The 22,823-nt window shown below is 39.5% G+C and overlaps 1 protein-coding gene across 1 annotated transcript in view; it reads left to right on the top strand.

Moving 5' to 3' along the window:
- Window positions 1-22,823, top strand: part of DSCAM (DS cell adhesion molecule) — an 836,416-nt gene that overhangs the window by 735,763 nt on the left and 77,830 nt on the right. Inside the window, exon 21 of the mRNA XM_063702725.1 lies at window positions 18,877-19,030. Coding sequence (XP_063558795.1) covers window positions 18,877-19,030 — 154 coding nt within the window. The remainder of the gene's footprint in view (window positions 1-18,876; window positions 19,031-22,823) is intronic.

Raw genomic sequence — 22,823 nt, 5'->3', positions numbered from 1 at the left:
TGTTCTCATTGGTTTCAAAGAACATCTTTATTTCTGCCTTCATTTCGTTATGTACCCAGTAGTCATTCAGGAGCAGGTTGTTCTGTTTCCATGTAGTTGAGTGGTTTTGAGTGAGTTTCTTAATCCTGAGTTCTAGTTTGATTGCACTGTGGTCTGAGAGACAGTTTGTTATAATTTCTGTTCTTTTACATTTGTTGAGGAGTGCTTTACTTCCAACTATGTGGTCAATTTTGGAATAGGTGTGGTGTGGTGCTGAAAAGAATGTATATTCTGTTGATTTGGGATGGAGAGTTCTGTAGATGTCTATTAAGTCCGCTCAGTGCAGAGTTGAGTTCACTTCCTGGATATCCTTATTAACCTTCTGTCTTGTTGATCTGTCTAATGTTGACCGTGGGGTGTTAAAGTCTCCCGTTATTATTGTGTGGGAGTCTAAGTCTCTTTGTAGGTCTCTAAGGACTTGCTTTATGAATCTGAGTGCTCCTGTATTGAGTGCATGTGTATTTAGGATAGTTAGCTCTTCTTGTTGAATTGATCCCTTTACCATTATGTAATGGCCTTCTTTGTCTCTTTTGATCTTTGTTGGTTTAAAGTCTGTTTTATCAGAGACTAGGATTGCAACCCCTGCCTTTTTTTGTTTTCTATTTGCTTGGTAGCTCTTCCTCCAACCCTTTATTTTGAGCCTATGTGTGTCTCTGCACGTGAGATGGGTTTCCTGAATACAGCACACTGATGGGTCTTGACTCTTTATCCAATTTGCCAGTCAGTGTCTTTTAATTGGAGCATTTAGCCCATTTGCATTTAAGGTTAATATTGATATGTGTGACTTTGATCATGTCATCATGACGTTAGCTGGTTATTTTGCTTGTTAGTTGATGCAGTTTCTTCCTAGCCTTGACAGTCTTTACAATTTGGCATGTTTTTGCAGTGGCTGGTACCGGTTGTTCCTTTCCATGTTTAGTGCTTCCTTCAGGAGCTCTTTTAGGGCAGGCCTGGTGGTGACAAAATCTCTCAGCATTTGCTTGTCTGTAAAGTATTTTATTTCTCCTTCACTTATGAAGCTTAGTTTGGCTGGATATGAAATTCTGGGTTGAAAATTCTTTTCTTTAAGAATGTTGAATATTGGCCCCCACTCTCTTCTGGCTTGTAGAGTTTCTGCTGAGAGATCAGCTGTTAGTCTGAAAGGCTTTCCTTTGTGGGTAACCCGACCTTTCTCTCTGGCTGCCCTTAACATTTTTTCCTTCATTTCAACTTTGGTGAATCTGACAATTATGTGTCTTGGAGTTGCTCTTCTCAAGGAGTATCTTTGTGGCATTCTCTGTATTTCCTGAATCTGAACTTTGGCCTGCCTTGCTAGATTGGGGAAGTTCTCCTGGATAATATCCTGCAGAGTGTTTTCCAACTTGGTTCCATTCTCCCTGTCACTTTCAGGCACACCAATCAGATGTAGATTTGGTCTTTTCACATAGTCCCATATTCCTTGGAGGCTTTGTTCATTTCTTTTTATTCTTTTTTCTCTAAACTTCTCTTCTCACTTCATTTCATTCATTTGATCTTCCATCACTGATACCCTTTCTTCCAGTTGATTGAATCAGCTACTGAGGCTTGTGCATTCGTCACGTAGTTCTCATGCTGTGGTTTTCAGCTCCATCAGGTCCTTTAAGGACTTCTCTGCACTGGTTATTCTAGTTAGCCATTCATCTAATTTTTTTCAAGGTTTTTAACTTCTTTGCCATGGGTTCGAACTTCCTCCTTTAGCTCTGAGTCGTTTGATCATCTGAAGCCTTCTTCTCTCAACTCATCAAAATCATTTTCCATCCAGCTTTGTTCTGTTGCTCGTGAGGAGCTACGTTCCTTTGGAGGAGGAGAGGCGCTCTGATTTTTAGAGTTTCCAGTTTTTCTACTCTGTTTTTTCCCCATCTTTGTGGTTTTATCTACCTTTGGTCTTTGATGATGGTGACGTACAGAGGGGGTTTTGGTGTGGATGTCCTTTCTGTTTGTTAGTTTTCCTTCTAACAGTCAGGACCGTCAGGTGAAGGTCTGTTGGAGTTTGCTGGAGGTCCACTCCAGACCCTGTTTGCCTGGGTATCAGCAGCGGAGGCTGCAGAACAGTGGATATTGGTGAACAGCAAATGTTGCTGCCTGATCTTTCCTCTGGAAATTTTGTCTCTGAGGAGTACCCAGCCGTGTGAGGTGTCAGTCTGCCCCTACTGGTGGGTGCCTCCTAGTTAGGCTACTCGGGGGTCAGGGACCCACTTGAGGAGGCAGTCTGTCTGTTCTCAGATCTCCAGCTGCATGCTAGGGGAACCACTACTCTCTTCAAAGCTGTCAGACAGGGACATTTTAGTCTGCAGAGGTTTCTGCTGCCTTTTGTTTGGCTATGCCCTGCCCCCAGAGGTGGAGTCTACAGAGGCAGGCAGGCCTCCTTGAGCTGTGGTGGGCTCCACCCAGTTTGAGCTTCCCGGCCACTTTGTTTACCTACTCAAGCCTCCGCAATGTTGGGCGCCCCTCCCCCAGCTTCACTGCCACCTTGCGGTTTGATCTCAGACTGCTGTGCTAGCAATGAGTGAGGCTCTGTGGGCATAAGACCCTACAAGCAAGGCACGGGATATAATCTCCTGGTGTGCCGTTTGCTAAGACCATCGGGAAAGTGCAGTATTAGGGTGGGAGTGACCCGATTTTCCAGGTGCCGTCTGTCACCCCTTTCTTTAACTAGAAAAGGGAATCCCCTGAACCCTTGTGCTTCCCGGGTGAGGCGATGCCTCACCGTGCTTCGGCTCATGCTCGGTGTGCTGCACCCGCTGTCCTGCGCCCACTGTCTGACACTCCCCAGTGAGATGAACCCGGTACCTCAGTTGGAAATGCAGAAATCACCCGTCTTCTGCGTCGCTCACACTGGGAGCTGTAGACTGGAGCTGTTCCTATTCAGCCATCTTGGCTCCACACCCCTGATTTGCATTTCTCTAATGATCAGTGATGATGAGCTTTTCCTATGCTTGTTGGCTGCATGTAGGTTCTCTTTTGAAAAGTGTCTATTCATGTCCTCTGCCCACGTCTTATCAGATTATTTTTTTCTTGTAAATTTGTTTACGTTTCTTATAAAGGCTGAATATTAGACCTTTGTCAGATGCATAGTTTGCAAAAATTTTCTCCCATTCTGTCGGCTGTTAACTCTGTTGATAATTTCTTTTGCTGCACAGAAGCTCTTTCATTTACTTGATCCCATTTTTCCATTTTCGTTGTTGCAAATTGCTTTTGGTGTCTTCATGATGAAATCTTTGCCCATGCCTATGTCCTGAATAGTATTGCCTAGGCTGTCTTCCAGAGTGTTTTTAGCTTTAGGTTTTACACTTACATTTTTTAATCCATCTTGAGTTGATTTTTGTATATCGTGTAAGGAAGGGAGCCAGCTTCAATCTTCTGCATATGGCTAGCTAGTTATCCCAGCACCATTTATTGAACAGGGAGTCCTTTCCCCATTGCTTGTTTTTGTCAGGTTTGTTGAAGATTAGATAGTTGTAGATGTGCGGTCTTATTTCTGGGTTCTTTATTCTGTTCCATTGGTCTATGTGTCTGTTCTTGTACCAGAACCATGCTGTTTTGGTTACTGTAGCCCTGTAGTATAGTTTGAAGTCCAGTAGCATGATGCTTCTAGCTTTGTTCTTTTTGCTTAGGATTGCCTTGGCTGTTTGGGCTCTTTTTGGTTCCAACTGAATTTTAAATTCAAAAATTTTAAATTTAAAATTTAAAAATTTTAGAATTTTTTCTAGTTCTGTGAAGAATGTTAATGGTAGTTTAATGAGAATAGCATGAATCTATAAGTTGCATGGGTAGTATAGCCATTTTAAGATATTGATTCTTCCTATTCATGAGCATGAAATGTTTTTCCATTTGTTTGTGTCACCTCTGATTTCTTTGAGCAGTAGTTTGTAGTTCTCCTTGTAGGGATCTCTCACCATCCTAGTTAGCTTCATTCCAAGGTACTCTATTCTTTTTGTGGCAGTTGTGAATGGGAGTTTATTCCTGATTTGGCTCTCAGCTTGACTGTTGTTAGAGGATAGGAATGCTAGTGATTTTTGCACTATCCTGAGACTTTACTGAAGTTGTTTATCAGCTTAAGAAGCTTTTGGGCTGAGATGATGGAATTTTCTAGATATGGAATCATGCCATCTACAAATAGGGATAGTTTGACTTCCTCTCTTCCTGTTTGAATGCCTTTTATTTCTTTCTCTTGCCTGATTTCCCTGGCCAGAACTTCCAATACTATGTTGAGTAGGAGTGGTGAGAGAGGGCATCCTTGTCTTGTGCCAGTTTTCAAGGGGAATACTTCCAGCTTTTGCCCATTCAGTATGATGTTGGCTGTGGGTTTGTCATATATGGGTCATAATACTTTGAGGTGTGTTCCTTCAATAACTAGTTTATTGAGAGTTTTTAACATGAATGGATGTTGGATTTTATCAAAAGCCTTTTCTGCATCTATTTGAGATAATCACATTGGCTCAAAATAAAGGGATGGAGGAAAATCCAGTAAGCAAATCAAAAACAGAAAAAATCAGGGGTTGCAATCCTAGTTTCTGACAAAACAGACTTTAAACCAACAAAGAACAAAAAAGACAAAGATCTAACTGTCCTAAATTTACATCATCCTATATTTTACATAATGGTAAAGGGTTCAATTCAAGAAGATCTAACTATCCTAAATATATATACATCCAACACGGGAGCACCCAGGTTCATAAAGCAAGTTCTTAGAGACCATCAAAGAGACTTAGACTCCCACCCAATAACAGTGGGAGACTTTAACACCCCACTGACAATATTAGACAGATCATTGAGACAAAAAATTAACAAAGATATTCAGGACCTGAGCTCAGGTCCTGAATTAGATGGATCTGATAAATATCTACAGAACTCAAATGGATCTGAAAGATATTTACAGAACTCTCCACCCCCAAACAACAGAATATACATTCTTCTCATTGCTACATGGCACTTACTGTAAAATTGATCATATTAATCAGAAGTAAAACACTCCTCAGCAAATGCAGAAGAACTGAAGTCGTAACAGTCTCTCAGACCACAGCACAATCAAATTCAAAATCAATACTAAGAAATTCACTTAAAACTATACAAATTACATGGAAATTGAATGACCTGCTCCTGAATGACTTTGGGGGTAAATAATGAAATTAAGACAGAAATCAAGAAGTTCTTTGAAACTAATAAGAACAAAGATACAATGTACCAGAATCTCTGAGACACTGCTAAGGCAGTGTTAAGAGAGAAATTTATAGTACTAAATGCCCACATCAAAAACTTAGAAAGGTCTCAAGTTAACAACCTAACATCACAGCTAGAAGAACTAGAGAATCAAGAACAAACAAATCCCAAAGCTAGCAAAAGACAAGAAATAATCAAAATCAGAGCTGAACAGAAGGAGATAGAGACATGAAAAACCATTCAATGGATCAACAAATCCAGGAGCTTGTTTCTTGAAAAATAAAATAAAATAGACCACTAGCTAGGATAATAAAGAAAAAAAAGTGACAAGATTCAAACAAGTACAATCAGAATAAATAAGTGAGATGTTACCATTGGCCCCACAGAAATACAAACAACCATCAGAGAATATTATGAACACCTCTATGCACATAAACTAGAAAATCTAGAAGAAATGGATAAATTCCTGGACACATACACTCTCCCAAGACTGAAATAGGAAGAAATTGAATTCCCGAACATACCAATAATGAGTTCTGAAGTTGAGGCAGGAATAAGTAGCCTACCAAATGAAAAAAGCCCAAGATTAGATGGATTCATGGCTGAATTCTACAAGATATAAAAAGAAGAGCTGGTACCATTCCTACTGAAACTATTCCAAAAAATCGAGGAGGGGGGATTCCTCCCTAACTCGTTCTATGAGGCCAGCATCATCCTGATACCCAAATCTGGCAGAGATATGACAAAAAAGAAAACTTCAGGAGAATATCCTTGATGAACATCAATGCAGAAATCTCAACAAAATACTGAAAAACTGAATCCAGCAATACATCAAAAAGCTTATTGATATAGTTTGGCTGTGTCTCCACTCAAATCTCTTCTTGAATTGTACCTCACATTTTCTCCATGTGTCATGGGAAAGACCTGGTGGAAGGTAATTGAATCATGGGGGCGGATTTTCCTATGCTGTTCTCATGATAGTGAATAAGTCTCATGAGTTCTGATGGTTTTATAAAAAGCAGTTCCCCTGCACATGCTCTCTTGTCTGCCACCATGTGAGACATGCCTTTGCTCCTCCTTCGCCTTCTGCCATGATTTTAAAGCCTCCCCAGCCATGTGGAACTGTGAGTCCATTAAACTTCTTTTTCTTTATAAATTACACAGTCTCTGGTATTTCTTCATAGCAGTATAAAAATGGGCTAATACACTTATCCACCATGATCAAGTAGGCTTTATTCCCAGGATGCAAGGTTGGTTCAACATACTCAATCAATAAATGTGATTCATCACATAAACAGAAGTAAAGACAAAAACTACATGATTATCTCAATAGATATGGAATGTGGTTCTAAATCTTCTCAGTTTTTTGTGTGCAATTTTTGCCTATTTATTTGACTTCTATTCTTTAAGAAAGTGGAAGGGAAGTCTATGTTGTTTTTTATAAGTTTATCATTTAATAGTGGTCTTTTTTCCCTGTTATCCTATTCACAGTGTCTGTTCTCACACCGCTAATAAAGACATACTCAAGATTGAGTGACTTACAAAGGAAAGAGGTTTAATTGACTTACAGTTCAGCATGGCTGGGGAGGCCTTAGGAAATTTACAATCATGGTGGAAGGGGACACAAACATGTCCTTCTTCACGTGGCGGCAGCAAGAGGAAGTGCAGAACCAAGGTGGGAAATGCCCCTTATAAAGCCAGGTCTCATGAGAACTCACTCGCTATCACAAGAACAGCATGAGGGTAACCACACCCATGATTCAGTTACCTCCCACGGGGTCCCTCCCACAGCACATGGGGATTGTGGGAACTACAATTCAAGATGAGATTTGGGTGGGGACACAGCCAACCCATATCACACAGTGAACAAGCCAATAACTACTCAATCTTTCTGTTGAAGCTATATTTCAGTTTTCTTCTCATATTGTTCTCAGTGGTTGTTAGTCCACTAGGCATTATGTGAAATCATTCAATTGCTATAACTGGTAAAATGCAGATGGCCTATACTCAAGGTAGAAATCTTGGCCTTTAAAATTCTGAGCCCAATCATGTAATTTATAGAGCAAAGGAAAACATAAGCATATACTCCCCTAAAATTTTCATACAGAAATTGGCCCTGGAAATCTCTTTGAAGCTCAGTCTCATAAGACTGCCTGCCTGATTTGTCAGATAACCTGTCACTAAGCATTCTGGCTTTGAGGTAGCATTCATTCAGACTAGGTAGCTTAGTGTATGCCACCCTGAATGTACTTCCCCATTGCTGCGTAGAGCTTTCTGATTATCCACAGGCTAAAATGCTCTTTAAAAAACTTGACTTAATTTTTTTAAGCAGTTTTAGGTTCACAGAAAAATTGAGAAGAAGGTACAGAGATTTTCCAAATGCCCCTGCCCCTACTGCACAGCCTCCCCCACTATCGACATCCCCCAACAAAGTGGTGCATTTGTAACAATGGTGGAACCTACATTGACACATCATTGTTAGCCAGTGTTCATAGTTTATGTAAGACTTACTCTTGGGGTTGTATTATAGGTTTGGACAAATGTTTGATGACATGGATCCACCATTATAGCATCATGCAGAAGTTTCACTGCCCTGAAAACCCTCTGTGCTCCTCCTATTCCTCCCACCCTCTTAACCTCTGATCTTTTTACTGTCTCCAAAGTTTTGCTAAAATGCGCTTTTTATCAATTAGCTTTTGGAGCTTTTGGAAGATTGCAGCTTTGAAAACATCTTATCTTTTTGACTTGGCCTGACACAGACATATTGTACTATTTAAGGAAATAAATTGGCTTTAAATCATTTTTCAATTAACACTAGTGGAAAGAGCTATTTTTTTCAATTTTGTAAATTCTGCATATATTATTTTTATTACTAAGAATTGTGTTTCTCATTAATTTCTTGTATGTGAGAAACTATATGATAACAGATTAGTTTTTTGTACAGAATTTGTTGAATAGGTGACAGCAATCAAGTTAAATTAATAATGTAACTTTGACAGATAGATAATTTTCATGGCAGGTGGTATGACAATGAAAAGGGGATGAGGAAAAATTCTAGCAAAGGGAGATTATATGGGTTGGAAAGAGCCTGTTAACATAAGTATCTGTAATGCCAGCTGGGCTAATTGGATGGTGCTTCTAATTCTAAACAATTACATCAAGAAACTAGTTTTTCTCATGCCTTCTCTGGATATCAACTTTAATATAGTTGCAAAACATTATAGCAATAACTTTTATATTTGGAAGGCCAAAAATAAAGTATTTTATATTTGAAAGGCTTTTTAAAAGTAGCCAATAGTCTATGTATATAGTTATATATATAGTCTATATATAGTCATATATATAGACTATATATATAATGGTATCTATAGTCATATATATATATATGGTCATATATAAAATATTTTATATTTGAAAGGCTTTTTAAAAGTAGCCAATAGTCTATGTATATAGTTATATATATAGTCTACATATAGTCATATATATAGACATATATATAATGGTATCTATAGTCATATATATGTATGGTCATATATAAAATATTTTATATTTGAAAGGCTTTTTAAAAGTAGCCAATAGTCTATGTATATAGTTATATGTATAGTCTACATATAGTCATATATATAATGGTATCTATAGTCATATATATATATGGTCATATATAAAATATTTTATATTTGAAAGGCTTTTTAAAAGTAGCCAATAGTCTATGTATATAATTATATATATAGTCTACATATAGTCATATATATAGACATATATATAATGGTATCTATAGTCATATATATATATGGTCATATATAAAATATTTTATATTTGAAAGGCTTTTTAAAAGTAGCCAATAGTCTATGTATATCGTTATATATATAGTCTATATATAGTCATATATATAGTCATATATATAATGGTATCTACAGTAATCTCAGTGAAAGGCAGAGGAAACTACCAGAATTGCCTGGCTGTTATCCCATTTCTACCAACGTTGGCCTCTCAACCTATGCCTTTAGGAAGATCTTTCTGCCATGACATCTTCTTTTATAGATGGGAACTGTGAAATAAAATGGAAATTAGATCAAAATATATTGTACATAAGAATTTTAAAAATCTTAAATTAATGCAGTGAACTGCTAATTCTTAATGGAATCCAGGCCATTTCTCTGCCACTAAACAGAAAGATGTTAAGCATTCTAAAAGTTCCCTTACCCTACAATTAAAAGAGCTATCAATTTTGTTTATTGCTTGGGGGAGTTTTTTTTTCACTGCTGTGGACATTCTATCTATGAAATCACAGCCTTCAAGTTTTTTTAATTGCATGTTAACAATTAGCTATCAGAGCTTTTTAAAACATCACATTTCCTTATAGAATTAGTTTTTCATTAAAAAGTTAATTGAAATTTTTAAAAGTAGAATTCCTTTTATATCAGACAGGCTGAATAATTTGACATGAACAGCCTATGGCTTTGTAATCATTTTATCCTCATTATTTCCTATCGTACTCAAATCATTTCTAGGTCATTACTAAACTCACCTAGTACAACAAGAATTTCTTCAGTGTATTCCAGTTACTGGTCATTGAGTCCCAGCTCTAAGCAATGCTCTGAACCCGGTTCCCTGCAGAGTGTGTAGAGGGATGGGTGAATAGAGGGAGTAGAGGGATGGGTCAGGGAGCCTGACCCCTGGGGAGATGCAGTAAGCACATGCAAGACCATAACCCACAGTGGAATAAAGGCAAAGGCTATGAAAGACAAAGGGCAGACTTAGCCCCTGATTGAGAGGACTAGAGAAGGCTCTGCAAGGTCTTACAAGTACAGCTACAAGCTAAATAATGTGAGGGGTTCGGAAATGTATTTGGCAATTATTGGGTAAACGTCTAGTTTTATAGACATGACCAAAGAGTGTTTAAAGTGCCTCACTGTGGCTAATTGTATCTTATTTACTGGTCAAAAGCATCTTACACATGAAAAGAAAAATATTATATCAACACCACAAGGCAAAAATAATTGTGGAATGAAGGCAAGTCTAGAAGACGCTGTTCCCAGGCTTTCCATGAGTTGACCCTGAAGCACTAGGAGAAAACTAACTTCCTCACAACCCTTACACTCTTTTGACTGGAAGGGTAAAGTGTGCACATTCAGTTCCTTGGGAACCCACGACTCTACCCAGCAGACCTAAAGCAGTAACATACAAAGACAAAACACTTAAAATGTGAACACTCTGGCTTGTGTGTCACAAGATTTATCCCATTTACTGTATTTTCCACTCTGGATACGGCTTTGGGGAGGCAAACATGTCAGAAGTCTTGTAAAACCTTGCTATAAATATTTTTTAAAACAAATGTATGAAGTTTCCATTTATTTTTTAGGCATCTTATAAATATTCATCCATGTCTTCAACTATGACAGAGTTGGTTTTAGAGAAAGATTCAAACGAGTTTATATCTAAATTTTAGTAGGAATTGGTCAGACTTCTATGGTGCCTCATTTTAAATTAATCTTCTGTTTGCCAAGCTGTGGTCACTTCTTGCTCCCCGGGGGTAGGAACTTACCTTATAATCTACACACTGCAACTGAACTCAGTAAATGACCATTAATTGAAACTCAGTAATTATTTACAAGCCCTTCCTATTACAAGGCATGAAGCTAAGAACTTTTGCCTAGATTTTCTTCCCACAGCCCAAAGGAGAGAACTATAGTCCAACAAGCTTCTATGTCTGGCCCATGGGGTCCTATAACTCTCGCCAACCTCCCTTATCCACAGACCTCCATACTTTCAAGGCAGCGGTGTCTGCCTGGACCCCCCCACCACCTCCCACAGTAAAAACCATGACCAGCCCACTGTAAGAATAGTACTTGAGATGGTTCCTTACATAAGCAACATGCATGTTTTACATTTTATGTGTGTGTCCTCAGACCAAATACCCAAATCTTCCCCTAAGAACACTGTGGATTGCCCCTGTTACATGACATCGGTAGAGCAGGATTCCCCAACCCCCAGGCTACGGACTAATACTAGGGACCTATATTGCATGCTTCTTATGGGAATCCAACTAATGCCTGATGATCTGAGGTGAAACAATTTCATCCCAAGACCATCCCATCCTACCACGTCCATCCATCTGTGAAAAAAAAACTGTCTTCCACGAAACCTGTCCCTGATGCCAAAAAGGCTGGGGACCGCTGAGCCAGAGAGAGCCCTGTTCTTCTCATGCCACCATGTTATCTGGTGGACCAAGAAATCAGTAACTTGGCAGCCACTTAGAGCCTTTCAATTGAGAAGTGATTAATTAATAATAAATGTTGGCTTGCTTCTCAACTTGGATAGAGCCTACATGTTTAAACACATTTTAGATGAGAAATAACAGGCTTTTTCCTCAGCTAGCCAAGAGGAATATATGACAGATGCAAAATAATTGGCAACCCCAGTCCACAAATGTCCCATCCACTTCCTCAAGCTGGGCATAGACAGAGCAGGATTAAAAATAAGCCGTGGAACAGAATCCCTGGCATTCTGGTTCAGGGACATGGGGGATGGGATCCCTCAAGTCCATGCCTGGCCGCAACTTCGTAATGTTGGCTGTTTCTGTATTTCCACAGGTCACAAAGGAACTCTTATGTCTTCTCTTCAAACAAATGGTTAGCACAATTACTGTAGTCCACTCAAAATTAATTCACACTTTAGGCATAATAAAATCTAGGATGACTGACACGTCTGTCTTAACTCTGAAGAAGATGAGACTGGAGAGTTCAAAGTCTACCTGAAGAAAATGAAATATTTAAATATTAAGAAAAGTGTCTCTGTTGCTTCCCCACAGATTTCTCCTTTTGCCACATTTGGTTCATTAATCCCTAAGAAACTCCATCGTGAGTTTGCCCTTCTTTATACCGCAGTGTTTATCTGTTGTCCTTGATAGCGAAGCTTTGCTTTGTTTCTTTAAAAAAAAAAAAAAAAGATTCAGAGTCTCTGAAATAGCAACCCAGCTGATATATCAGGCGAAATCTGGAAATCAAAGTGATCCCTTCTCATTGAACATTCTCTATATTTGGAAGAGAGTGCTACGTAATAAAATATGCATGTAGAAATTAGCAAGTCAGTTTACACACTATTGGATTGTTGTGTTGGAAAATCTGGTATCCAATAAAAAGAAAATTAATGAAATATAATTATAGTCCATGCTATCCTAACTTAATAAAATATGGAGGGAAATATTTCAAAAGGAGATGATATTTATCATCCCTTCTTTTCAGAACAAGCATTTTTGGCTGAGCATTAAAAAGGATTTAATCAATTAGATTAGCTCCACTACACTGAGAGAACTTCTGGTTATTTTCTTCCCATTTTGCTCTTTTTTTCTTTTTTCTCCTACCTACTGTTAAAATGGTTAATAATGATTGAGTTATGCACCATCCATAGCTAAGGATTCTGTTTACAATAAATACTATATAATTTACACTGCATCCCTCTGTTGGAGGCATTTCATGCCTATGGTTCTCTCTCTCGAGATATCCAGGCTTGCTCTGTCCTCTAGGGTCAACCAGTAGGCATCCTTACCCTGCTTCACTCTAGGAGGTGTGGCCAGTCCAGCCCAGCCTCCTCTCCTGTTGTGAGCAGGGCTAACCTCTGCCACTGTGGTTCGCCATTAGCCTTCTCAGGTGTGGCTCACTTACCAAGCTCTGTGTCCTTCAGACTCCAAGTTCTCCGAGAGATTCCCTAGAGCTCAAAGCCCTCTTCCACCCATAAGAGGGAATGCTCACAGACCTCTCTCAACAGAAAATCCTTATTCCTGCCCCAGCCTCTTTTGGAGCCTGGAAATGGATGACTGGCAAAACATCAGAACCAGCAAGTCCTGCCCAGGTGGCCTCACAGCTCTTGTTAGGAAAGAAGGCACTGGCATCTTTAGGAGCATTCTCACACTTTAAGATCATCGCTAAAACTTCCAGAGAACAGGAAGAGTCAACTTTAATATCCAGTTACATATATTCCAAAGAAAATAAATCAACTCTGATGGTTTAAATTGTTCAGTTATCAACTTTCTGCTTGCCCTTCTACTAAGACCAGGAAAATTGTGCCTAATTATGGCAGTCCTCAGAGGAATACACAGTGGCATCAAAGGGTGGTGACATCAGTGTAACTAACTTACCCAAATAACCAGTAGGAGCCACTAACAGCTTGACGTTATTATTTTTCATCCTAACCTACGGAGAAATTAAGGAAGTTTCTATGAATATACCTTTTTTACTTCAATTCTTGATTAGTCTTCTATATAAATGATGAAACAAATCTTGTTGCATAAAAAGTCATATTTTATTGTTGATTTTAGCCATGCATTATGTTACAGGCAAAAATTAAAATGTGTGTTTTGGAGGTAATCAAGAACGAATTTTACCTTGTCAACAGGATAAGTATGGAGTTTTAACTAAAAGCTATGTTGTCTACACAGAAAAAGATCTTTATTTTATAAATATATCTTAATGCTTTCCTGATGCTTAATGTTCAGTAAGAGTAATTGTTAGAATTTGCACATCATTAAGCTTTGTAAAATTAATTTGGCAATGACATAGCCTTGGAGAATCGCACAATGCAAGTACATACAGTCTCAGGATTGTCTCTTTGGTTTATCAGAAAACAGGCCAAATTCCCTCTGAACTCCTAGAGGGACTAATTTTCCCATAGTACTCTAAGACGTGACTGGAGTGTTGTAGTGGGAGGGGGGTGGAGGTGAGGTGTAAATGAGTGCATACACATGCACGTGCATGCTAGATTATAGTGAGGTATCTAAGGAATCCATGCAAGAGTCTCTCCAAATCATCTGACACTGTGCACCCACAAATTAAAGTTTTGACAATAAGTAATTATCTGACATTATGTTTTCTTGAGGAAGCATGAGGTTGTATGACAATTAAGAGATACAGTGAAGATTTAAATCCCCTGTTATTTGCATGACTGGTATTGTAACTTATGCAGCCTGCTGAGGCATGTAAGGTTTATTGAAAAGCTAACAAGAGTAAAAGTAAGTCCTTCTTGTTTTGGTCACTTCTAATTGACAGCATAAAGTGTGAGGAAATAGCACCAGACTTGGGACCAGAGGCCCTGAGCTGGAGCCATTGTTCTGCAGTTGTCTGGCCTTGTGACATCAGTGAATCACTTACTTTCTCTGAACCTCAGTTTCCTGATCTATAAAATGGATCCAGCTCCACCTACTTCACATGGCTTTTTAAGGAACAATTCTGACCTACCTAGGTCTATGTCTCCTTGAAGTTCCATTGGTTTTGTTTCATGTAATAATAAATCCTAAACGTTTATTCGCCTAATAACCAAGCTTCATATCTTTGAATAATAGGTGAATATTAGGTGAATAAATGTTTAGAATTGTTATGTTCTCTTGATGAACTGACCCCATTATCATTATGAAATTTCTATCTTTATTACTGGTAATATCCTTTGCTTTTAAATCTATTTTGTCTGACATTACTATAGCCATTCCATATTTTTGTGATTAGTGTTATCCTAGGATATCACTTAAGTTCCTTTATTTTTAACCTATTTGTGTTTTTATATTTCAAGTACATTTCTTTCTTTCTTTCTTTTTTTTTTTTTTTTTTTTTTTTTGAGACAGAGTCTCACTCTGTCACCCAGGCTGGAGTGCAGTGGCACAATCTCGGCTCACTGCAAGCTCTGCCTCCTGGGTTCATGCCATTCTCCTGCCTCAGCCTCCAGAGTAGCTGGGACTACAGGCACCCACCACCACGCCAGGCTAATTTTTTGTATTTTTAGTAGAGACAGGGTTTCACCACGTTGGCTAGGATGGTCTTAATCTCCTGACCTCGTGATCCACCTGCCTCGGCCTCCCACAGTGCTGGGATTACAGGCGTGAGCCACCGCACCTGGCCTATTTCAAGTACATTTCTTGTAAGCAGCATATATTCGGATATTGCTTTTATATCAGGTCTGACAATCTTTGCCTTTAATATATTTAGATCATTTATACTTAAAATTATTATTACTATGTTTATGTTTAACTCTGTAGTGCTATTTGCTATTTGAGTTCTGCTGCTGTTGTGCTACTTGTTGCCCGTGTCACTCTTTCTCTGACTTCTTTGGGGTTTTTTTTGTAATTCCATTGTATTTATCTTATTAGTCCGTTAGCTTTATTTTATGCTATATTTTGTAATTTCAGCAGTTTCCTTACAATTCACAGCATGTACTTTTAACATCATAGTGTACTTTCAAGTGGTATTACACACTTTGCATATAGTATAAGAAACTTACAATCCTATACTTCCATTTTTTCCTCCCAACGTTTGTGCTATTGTTAAACATTTTACTTTTATTTATATTATATACCCACATTACATTGGTATTGTTTTTAACTATCAACCATATTTTAATAATATTTAAATAAGAAAGACCACATATATTTATCTGTATAATTACCTCCTTTTTCTACTTATTTGTGTACATTTATGTCTCTGTCTATCTGGTATTATTTTCCTTCTGCTGGAAGGACTTTCTTTAACATTTCTTGTAATGTGGGTCTACTGGTGATTAATTCTTTCAGCTTCTCATGTATCTGAAAAAAGTCTTTATTCAATTTCATTTTGAATTATATTTGTAGAATATAGAATTCTAGGTTGATTTTTTTCTTTTAGTACTTGAAAGAAATCATTCCACTGTCTTCTTACCTTGATGGTTTTTCAAATGAAATTGGCTGCCATGCTTATCTTTGTTCCCCTTTATATAACATTTACTTTCTCTGGCTACTTTTAAGATTTTCTCTCTAGCACTGAAACTAAAACTCTTGAGCAGTTTGATTATGATGCTCCTTGGTATCGTTTTTTTTTAATATTCTTGTGGCTAGAATTCACTGAGTATCTTGGTTCTGCGGGCTACAGTTTTCATCAAATTTGGAAATTTTTCGACCACTATTTTTACAACCTTTTTTTGGTCCTGTCTCTCTCCCCTCCTTTAGTGACTCCACCACGTGTATGTTAGGCAGCCTGATATTTTTCCATAGCTCACTAATGCCCTGTTAACTTTTTTATTCTCTTTTCTATGTATCATTTATTAATATGTTTCGTGAACCTCAAATATCTGAGACAGGTCTCAGTCAATTTAGGCAGTTTATTTTGCCAAAGTGAGGATGCGTGCCCATGACACAGCCTGAGGAGGTCCTGACAGTATGTGCTCAAGGTGGTACGAGCACAGCTTGGTTTTATGCATTTTAGCGAGACACGAGACATCAATCAATTTTTTAACATTGGTTCCATCTGAAAAGGCAGGACAACTTGAAGCAAAGGTGGGACAACTCAAAGTGGGGAGGGGGCTGGTGAGGAGGAGGCTTCTAGGTCCTAGGTAGATAAGAGACAAATGGTTACATTCTTTTGAGTTTCTGATTAGCCTTCTAAAGGAGGCCATCAGATATGCATCTATCTCAGTGAGCAGAGGGATGACTTTGAATAGAATGGGAGGCAGGTTTGCCCTAAGCAGTTCCCAGCTTGACTTTTCCCTTTAGCTTAGTGATTTGGGGGCGCCAATATTTATTTTCCTTCCACACTTTTAAGTTCACTAATCAGTTTTTCTGCAATATCTACGCCGCTGCTAATCAAGTTCAATGTATTTTTTATTTCATGCATTATAGTTTCATTTCGAGTTTAGCTTAGGTCTTTTTGTATCATATCTACTTAAATTTTGGAACATATACAGTTATAATACAGCTATAATACAATTATAACCACTTTATTGCCCTTGTTTGCATAAATCTAATGTCTGTGCAAATTATGGGTGAATTTTGATTGATTGATTTCTTCTTATGAATTATGTTTTCCTGGAAATTTTTATGACAGCTTTATTGAGATGTCATTCACTTTTAAATTCAACAATTCAGTGGCTCTTAGTATATTCACAGAGTTACGCAACCCTTACCACTATCTAATTTTAGAACATTTTCATCACCCTGAAAAGAAACTGCACACCCATTAGCAGTCATTCCCAATTTTCCCCTTCCCCTACCCTGCCCCTGACAACCACTAATCTATGTTGCCATCGATCTGCCTATTCTGAACATTTTAAATGAAGAGAATCACAAATGTGTGGTTTCTTATAATTGGCTCCTTTCACTTAGCATAATGTTTTCAAGATTTATCCAAGTTATAGCATTTATCAGTACTTCATTCCTTTCTATTATCTCATAACACTCTGATATGGCTTGGCTCCGTGTCCCCAGCCAAATCTCATCTTTAATTATAGTTCCCATAATTCCCATGTGTTGTGGGAGAGACCTGGTGGGAGATAATTGAATCATGAGGGCAGTTTCCTCTATACTGTTCTTGTCGTAGTGAATAAGTCTCATGAGATATAATGGTTTTACAAGGGGGAACCCCTTTTGCTTGGCCTCATTCTTTCTTGCCTGCCACCATGTAAGACATGCCTTTCACCTTCTGCCGTGATTGTGAGGCCTCCCCAGCCATGTGGAACTGTGAATCCATTAAACCTCTTTTTCTTTATAAATTACCTAGTCTCGGGTATGTCTTTATCAGCAGCATGAAAACGGACTAATACAGACTCCATGGTATCGCTATGACATATTCTGTTTATCCAGTCATCAGGTGACACATATTTGGGCTATTTGTTTGTGGAAATATTTTATTAGGTGTTAAACTTTGTGAACTTCACCTTTTGGAGTACTACATGCTTCAATTTCTATAAATTCTATAAATATTCTTGACCTTTATTCTTGGATGTAGTTATTTAGGAATAATTTGTTCTCTCTAAGTCTTGCCTTTAAGAATAATTAGGAAAGACTGGAGTGGTATTCAGTCTGGGGCTAATTATTTCCCCTTTGTGGTAAGACCCTTATGCACTATACCCAATGCTCAAGGAATCTTGATGTTTTCCAACCCAACTTGTGGGAACAGCCACTACTCCCATCCCTGTGTGAGCGTTAGGCTCCGTGACCTCCAGTTCTTTCAGGTGTCTTTCCCTGGCCTTGGGTAGTTTCCTCACATGCATCCATGGATCTGCTCAGCTGAATACCCAAGTAGGACCCTCTTCAATCTCCAGAGCTTGTCCTTTGTGTGTAGCTCTCTTTCCAGTGCTCTTCCTTGCGAACTCTAGCTTCCTTCAGGCTCTCAGCTCTGCCTCCTTAGCTTGGAAAGGCTGCCAACCTCCCGAGCTGAGGAGGTGGAGCTCTCTATTTTATCAGAAATAAAATTTACACTGCCCTAAAAATTGCAAAAACTGCAATTGTGGGGTTTTCTTCATTCATTTCCCATCTTTCAGAGATCACTGTCATTTATTACCTGATGTGCAATGCTTTTAGAACCATTGTTTTATAGATGGTGTGTGTTCCTTAGTTGTTTCAGGTGGGAGGGTAAATCTGGTTCTTGTTACTCCATCTCAGCCAAATACAGAAGTGCTGTGACCTGTAATGTAAAGGGGTAAATTATTTATTGGTGGCCATCAAAGCTGCTGCGGAGAAAAATGTAGATGGTGGGTCACTTAAACTTACCAGTTACATTTTATATTGCAAAGCCAGCCTTTTAGAGGAGAGTGAGTTGAGTTTTTTTGTTATGATATTTAATATGTTCATGACCATTCCTTCGGGAAGTCCATTTTTGCCACATGCTTCTTTGAATGTGGGAACACTTATGTCTCTTTTTACAGGTGATCAGCGAGTTTGAGGCCTCTCCCGACTCATTTTCCTACAGAATTCCCAACCTGAGTAGGAATCGTCAGTACAGCGTCTGGGTGGTGGCTGTGACTTCAGCTGGAAGAGGCAACAGCAGTGAAATCATCACAGTCGAGCCACTAGCAAAAGGTAGGCAGTGGCTATAAGGACCTCATTTCCTGTTGTAACTTGACTGTTTTTAAGTCTCTATTTTACCTGAAATAAAACTTACACTGCCCTAAAAATCAAATAAACCAGAATATCACATTTTAGCTCAAGAAACAGGGTTGTGGCTAACAAGCTCTGAGCTTCTGTCCCATGGAAAAGTAATTCCCTGGAGGTAAACACAAAGCTGAGAATGAGTGGCCTTTCAATGGAAGTGTCTATGAAAATTAGGAAAGGAGCCCTCATTCATCCCTTGGAGTAGCTGAAAATCATTACATGGCATTTTCCCAAGGATGTTCTACTTTCACCAAAGTCAGGTATCACACTTCTTAATGAGAAATGTCTATTTTATAGTCTATGGAATTTGCAAGCTTAAAAATATTTGAAAATCATTCACTATCTGTTGATAGAATGCTATAAGCAAAGACTTTAAGTAACAGCAGGAAGTAGGAGTCACCAAAGAATAAAAAGTTCCTTAAAGTGAATATAATATCTTCACATTTGTACGTTAAACTGGTCCTTAAAAAGCACACGCAGGCACAGGGTATTCTTGCTCTTCTGGTAATCATGGCCATCCGGTGTTTCCAGGAACCCCCTAAATTAGCATTCGTAATAAGTCAATTTCCTTACAACACAATTCCGGGCCAGCAGGAGTTGCCCCTAACTTTGGGTTATAGAACAGTGGCAACTTATTACTAACATGTTCACTGAGAACCTGAAAGAGAAGAATAAACATTCCAAGATTCCAATTTACCTCCAAGAATTCTCTGAAAAATGTGCTTTTTAATGAGATAGTTAAGAAATAGGCAGAATAAAGCAGTGAGGGGAAAAAAGAGGGGTGTCACATTTTGAGCTCAAATACAGATAGAAAATAAGTAAGTTGGTAAGGGAAATAAACTGGGGGACTTATTTTATGTATTACACTCTTTGGTCATGATATCCAGCCACTCCCTGAGAATGAAAAAATGATGATTACCAAGGAAAATGTTGGACATAAGGACTGAGCTGTGGGATTTACCAAAAAAACAACAAAAACAAACAAACAAAAAACACTGCAACAAAACACATAGGATTGGCAATAATATTTCTTCCTTTCCTTTGTGCTTTCAAAGTTCTATCCCTAGACACAGCCACAAAGGCCTGGCTAGTGCAGTGGGGTATGACTTACTCAGTGGGGGAACAATTGACAACTCTCATAGAAGCAGGTCTTGCCTGGGGAAATTCAATGTCCTCCAGTCATTTAATAAGTCATTTTGAGTACCTGTTGTATGTCAGGGTCTATGCTGGGGACACAGGGGATTTGGTCAAGGGAGGCTGACTGCTGAAATAAATGTTCCCTAAATCTCAGTGGCTTCACATAATAATATAGTCCAACAGAGGTATTTTTGGTCAGGGCTCTCTTGGGTGGCCTGTTCCACATGGTGATTCAGGCATCCAGGCCCCTTCCACCTTATGATTTACAACCCTGGATTTCTCCTCATTTACAGCTACATAGATGGGAGAAGAAGGGAGTATGGAGGGTTTGATGAGAGGTTTTCATGAGCCAGATATGGAAGCGTATACATTATTTTTACTAATATCCTATTGTCTAGAATAAAGGCATGGACCCACTAGGGAAAAGAAAGCAGGGTTTGGAGAGCCCAGAGGAGTCTTTTAAGATGGTTTAAGAGATGTGTTCACTCCCTGACCCCCTGAAGCTTACAGTTTGGTGGGGAGCCAGTCAGTGATATGGTTTGTCTGTGTCCCCACCCAAATCTCATCTTGGATTGTAGCTCCCATAATTTCCACGTGTCATGGGACAGACCCAGTGGGAGGTAATTGAGTCATGTGAGCAGGTCTTTCATGTGCTGTTCTCATGACAGTGAGTAAGTCTCACGAGATCTGGTGGTTTTGTAAAGGGGAGTTCCACCACACATGCTCTCTTGCCTGCCGCCATGTAATACATGCCCTATGCTCCTCATTCACCTTCTGCCATAATTGTGAGGCCTCCCCAGCCATGTGGCACTGTGAGTCCATTAAACCTCTTTCCTTTATAAATTACCCAGTCTCAGGCATGCCTTTATTAGCAGCATGAGAACAGACTAATACAGTCAGTAAACAAAGCATCACAAAAGTATATGCATAAAGACAAACTGTAGTAAGTGCTATAAAGAAATAGTGTGAGAGGACCTCACCCTGAGTGTCAGATGGAGGACACACTTGGTCCCTGAGCACAAGCAAAGGCGGTTATGTGAAGAGGGAAGAAGTGAGCAGTCAGAAGCTCCTGCAGAGAAAGATTTAGCAGGTGGGAGGTCCAGGACACTGGACCCTGCTGGGACCGGGGAAGGAACAGTGGTCCCAGAGACGCTGGGAAGGAAGACAGGGACCTGATCATGCTGGGTTTTCAACACTGTGTTAGGGATTTCAGATTTTCCCGCAAGAGAAATAAGGAGATGGTGTAGGGTTTTAAGCAAGGGAGGCACATGATCTCTCTTTCTCTCTGTGTGCATGTGTGTGTGTGTGATAAACCTTATTTTTTAGAACAGTTTTAGATTTACAGAAAAATTGTGATGATTGTACAGAGAGTTGCCATTTACCTCACACCTAGTTTCCCTTTTTATAGACATCCTAATTAAATGCCTTTCTTACAACTAATGGCGGGTGTGCTTTTTAAGACCACCCTGGTCTCTCTGTCCTGAATGGACTGCAAAGAGGGAAGTGTGATAAAAGCAGGTGCCCAGCCAGGAAGCCGATGGGTCACCCAGTGAGGCTTGGACTAGCAGATTAGCAAAGAGGATTGAGAGGAGAAGCCGAGGGGCCTGGGCTGTGTTGTGGACACAGAGCGGAGGGGACTCAGTGGCAGAAATGGAGGAGGGTGGAGAAGGAGATAGCAAGAATGAACACCCAAATTCTCACATGAGTTACCATAAGTGGAGGCATGATTTCTTGATGAAGAAGACCATGGAAGAAGTGGATTTTGAAGCCAGTGAGAGGAGGTACAGGCATTTGGAGGGGTTCAATCCAAGGTGACGAAGAGCCATTCACTCAGAGGCATCTGTGCACTGAGGCATGTCCTGGGTCTCAAGAGACATCTGGCAGGAGGCAGAAATTCAGGGGGGGTCAGCGTCTGGGTATCGCTTACACCTGGGATGGGAATGAGATTGGCTGAGAGATGGAGGAGAGATGAAGGTGCAGGATGGACTCTCAAAGGGAGTGGGAGCAGGCAAAGGAAAAGGGGAAAAGCCAGAGAGGCAGCAGAGCCAGGAGGGTGTTAGGCTGTGGATTCAAAACAGATGCTTGCAAAAGGAGGGAGTAGTCAGGTGAGGCTGCTGCTGCTGGAAAGTCAGGCGAAACCAGGCGAAAATGCCCCTCAGTGGCCACACGGAAGATCGTGGTGACCTTTCTGTGAGCAGCATCAGTGGGTGTGGAGGGGCATGCAGAAATGAGCCTGAGTCAGGTGAGAAAGTGGGTAGGAGGTGAGGGGCAGGCTGACTGGGCAGAACATTCCTTCAACACACATCACCTGGAAGAAGTGACAACTAAGAGAAGAAGCTGGGAGGGGGAGGGAGGCTCTCATTCGAGGAAAGGCTCTGGGTTCATTATTTTTCATGAGGCCTGCCATCAGAGCATGTTTGTGTGGTAACGGGAAGATCCCAGTAGAGAGGGAGAAAGGAGAAATCAACAATACATAAGAAAGAGCCCACGACCGCAGCACTGAGGTTTAGAGGAGGAAATGCCAGTAGGTTCACAGATTTGGTGGCTGGAAATGCAGGGTTCCTGGATGGTGTCTCTGAAGCAT

This window comes from Gorilla gorilla, chromosome 22 (genome assembly GCF_029281585.2).
Source record: "Gorilla gorilla gorilla isolate KB3781 chromosome 22, NHGRI_mGorGor1-v2.1_pri, whole genome shotgun sequence".
Taxonomy (NCBI): Eukaryota; Metazoa; Chordata; class Mammalia; order Primates; family Hominidae; genus Gorilla; species Gorilla gorilla.
The sequence above is the reverse complement of the archived record's forward strand: the minus strand, read 5'-3'. Positions and strand labels throughout refer to the sequence as shown.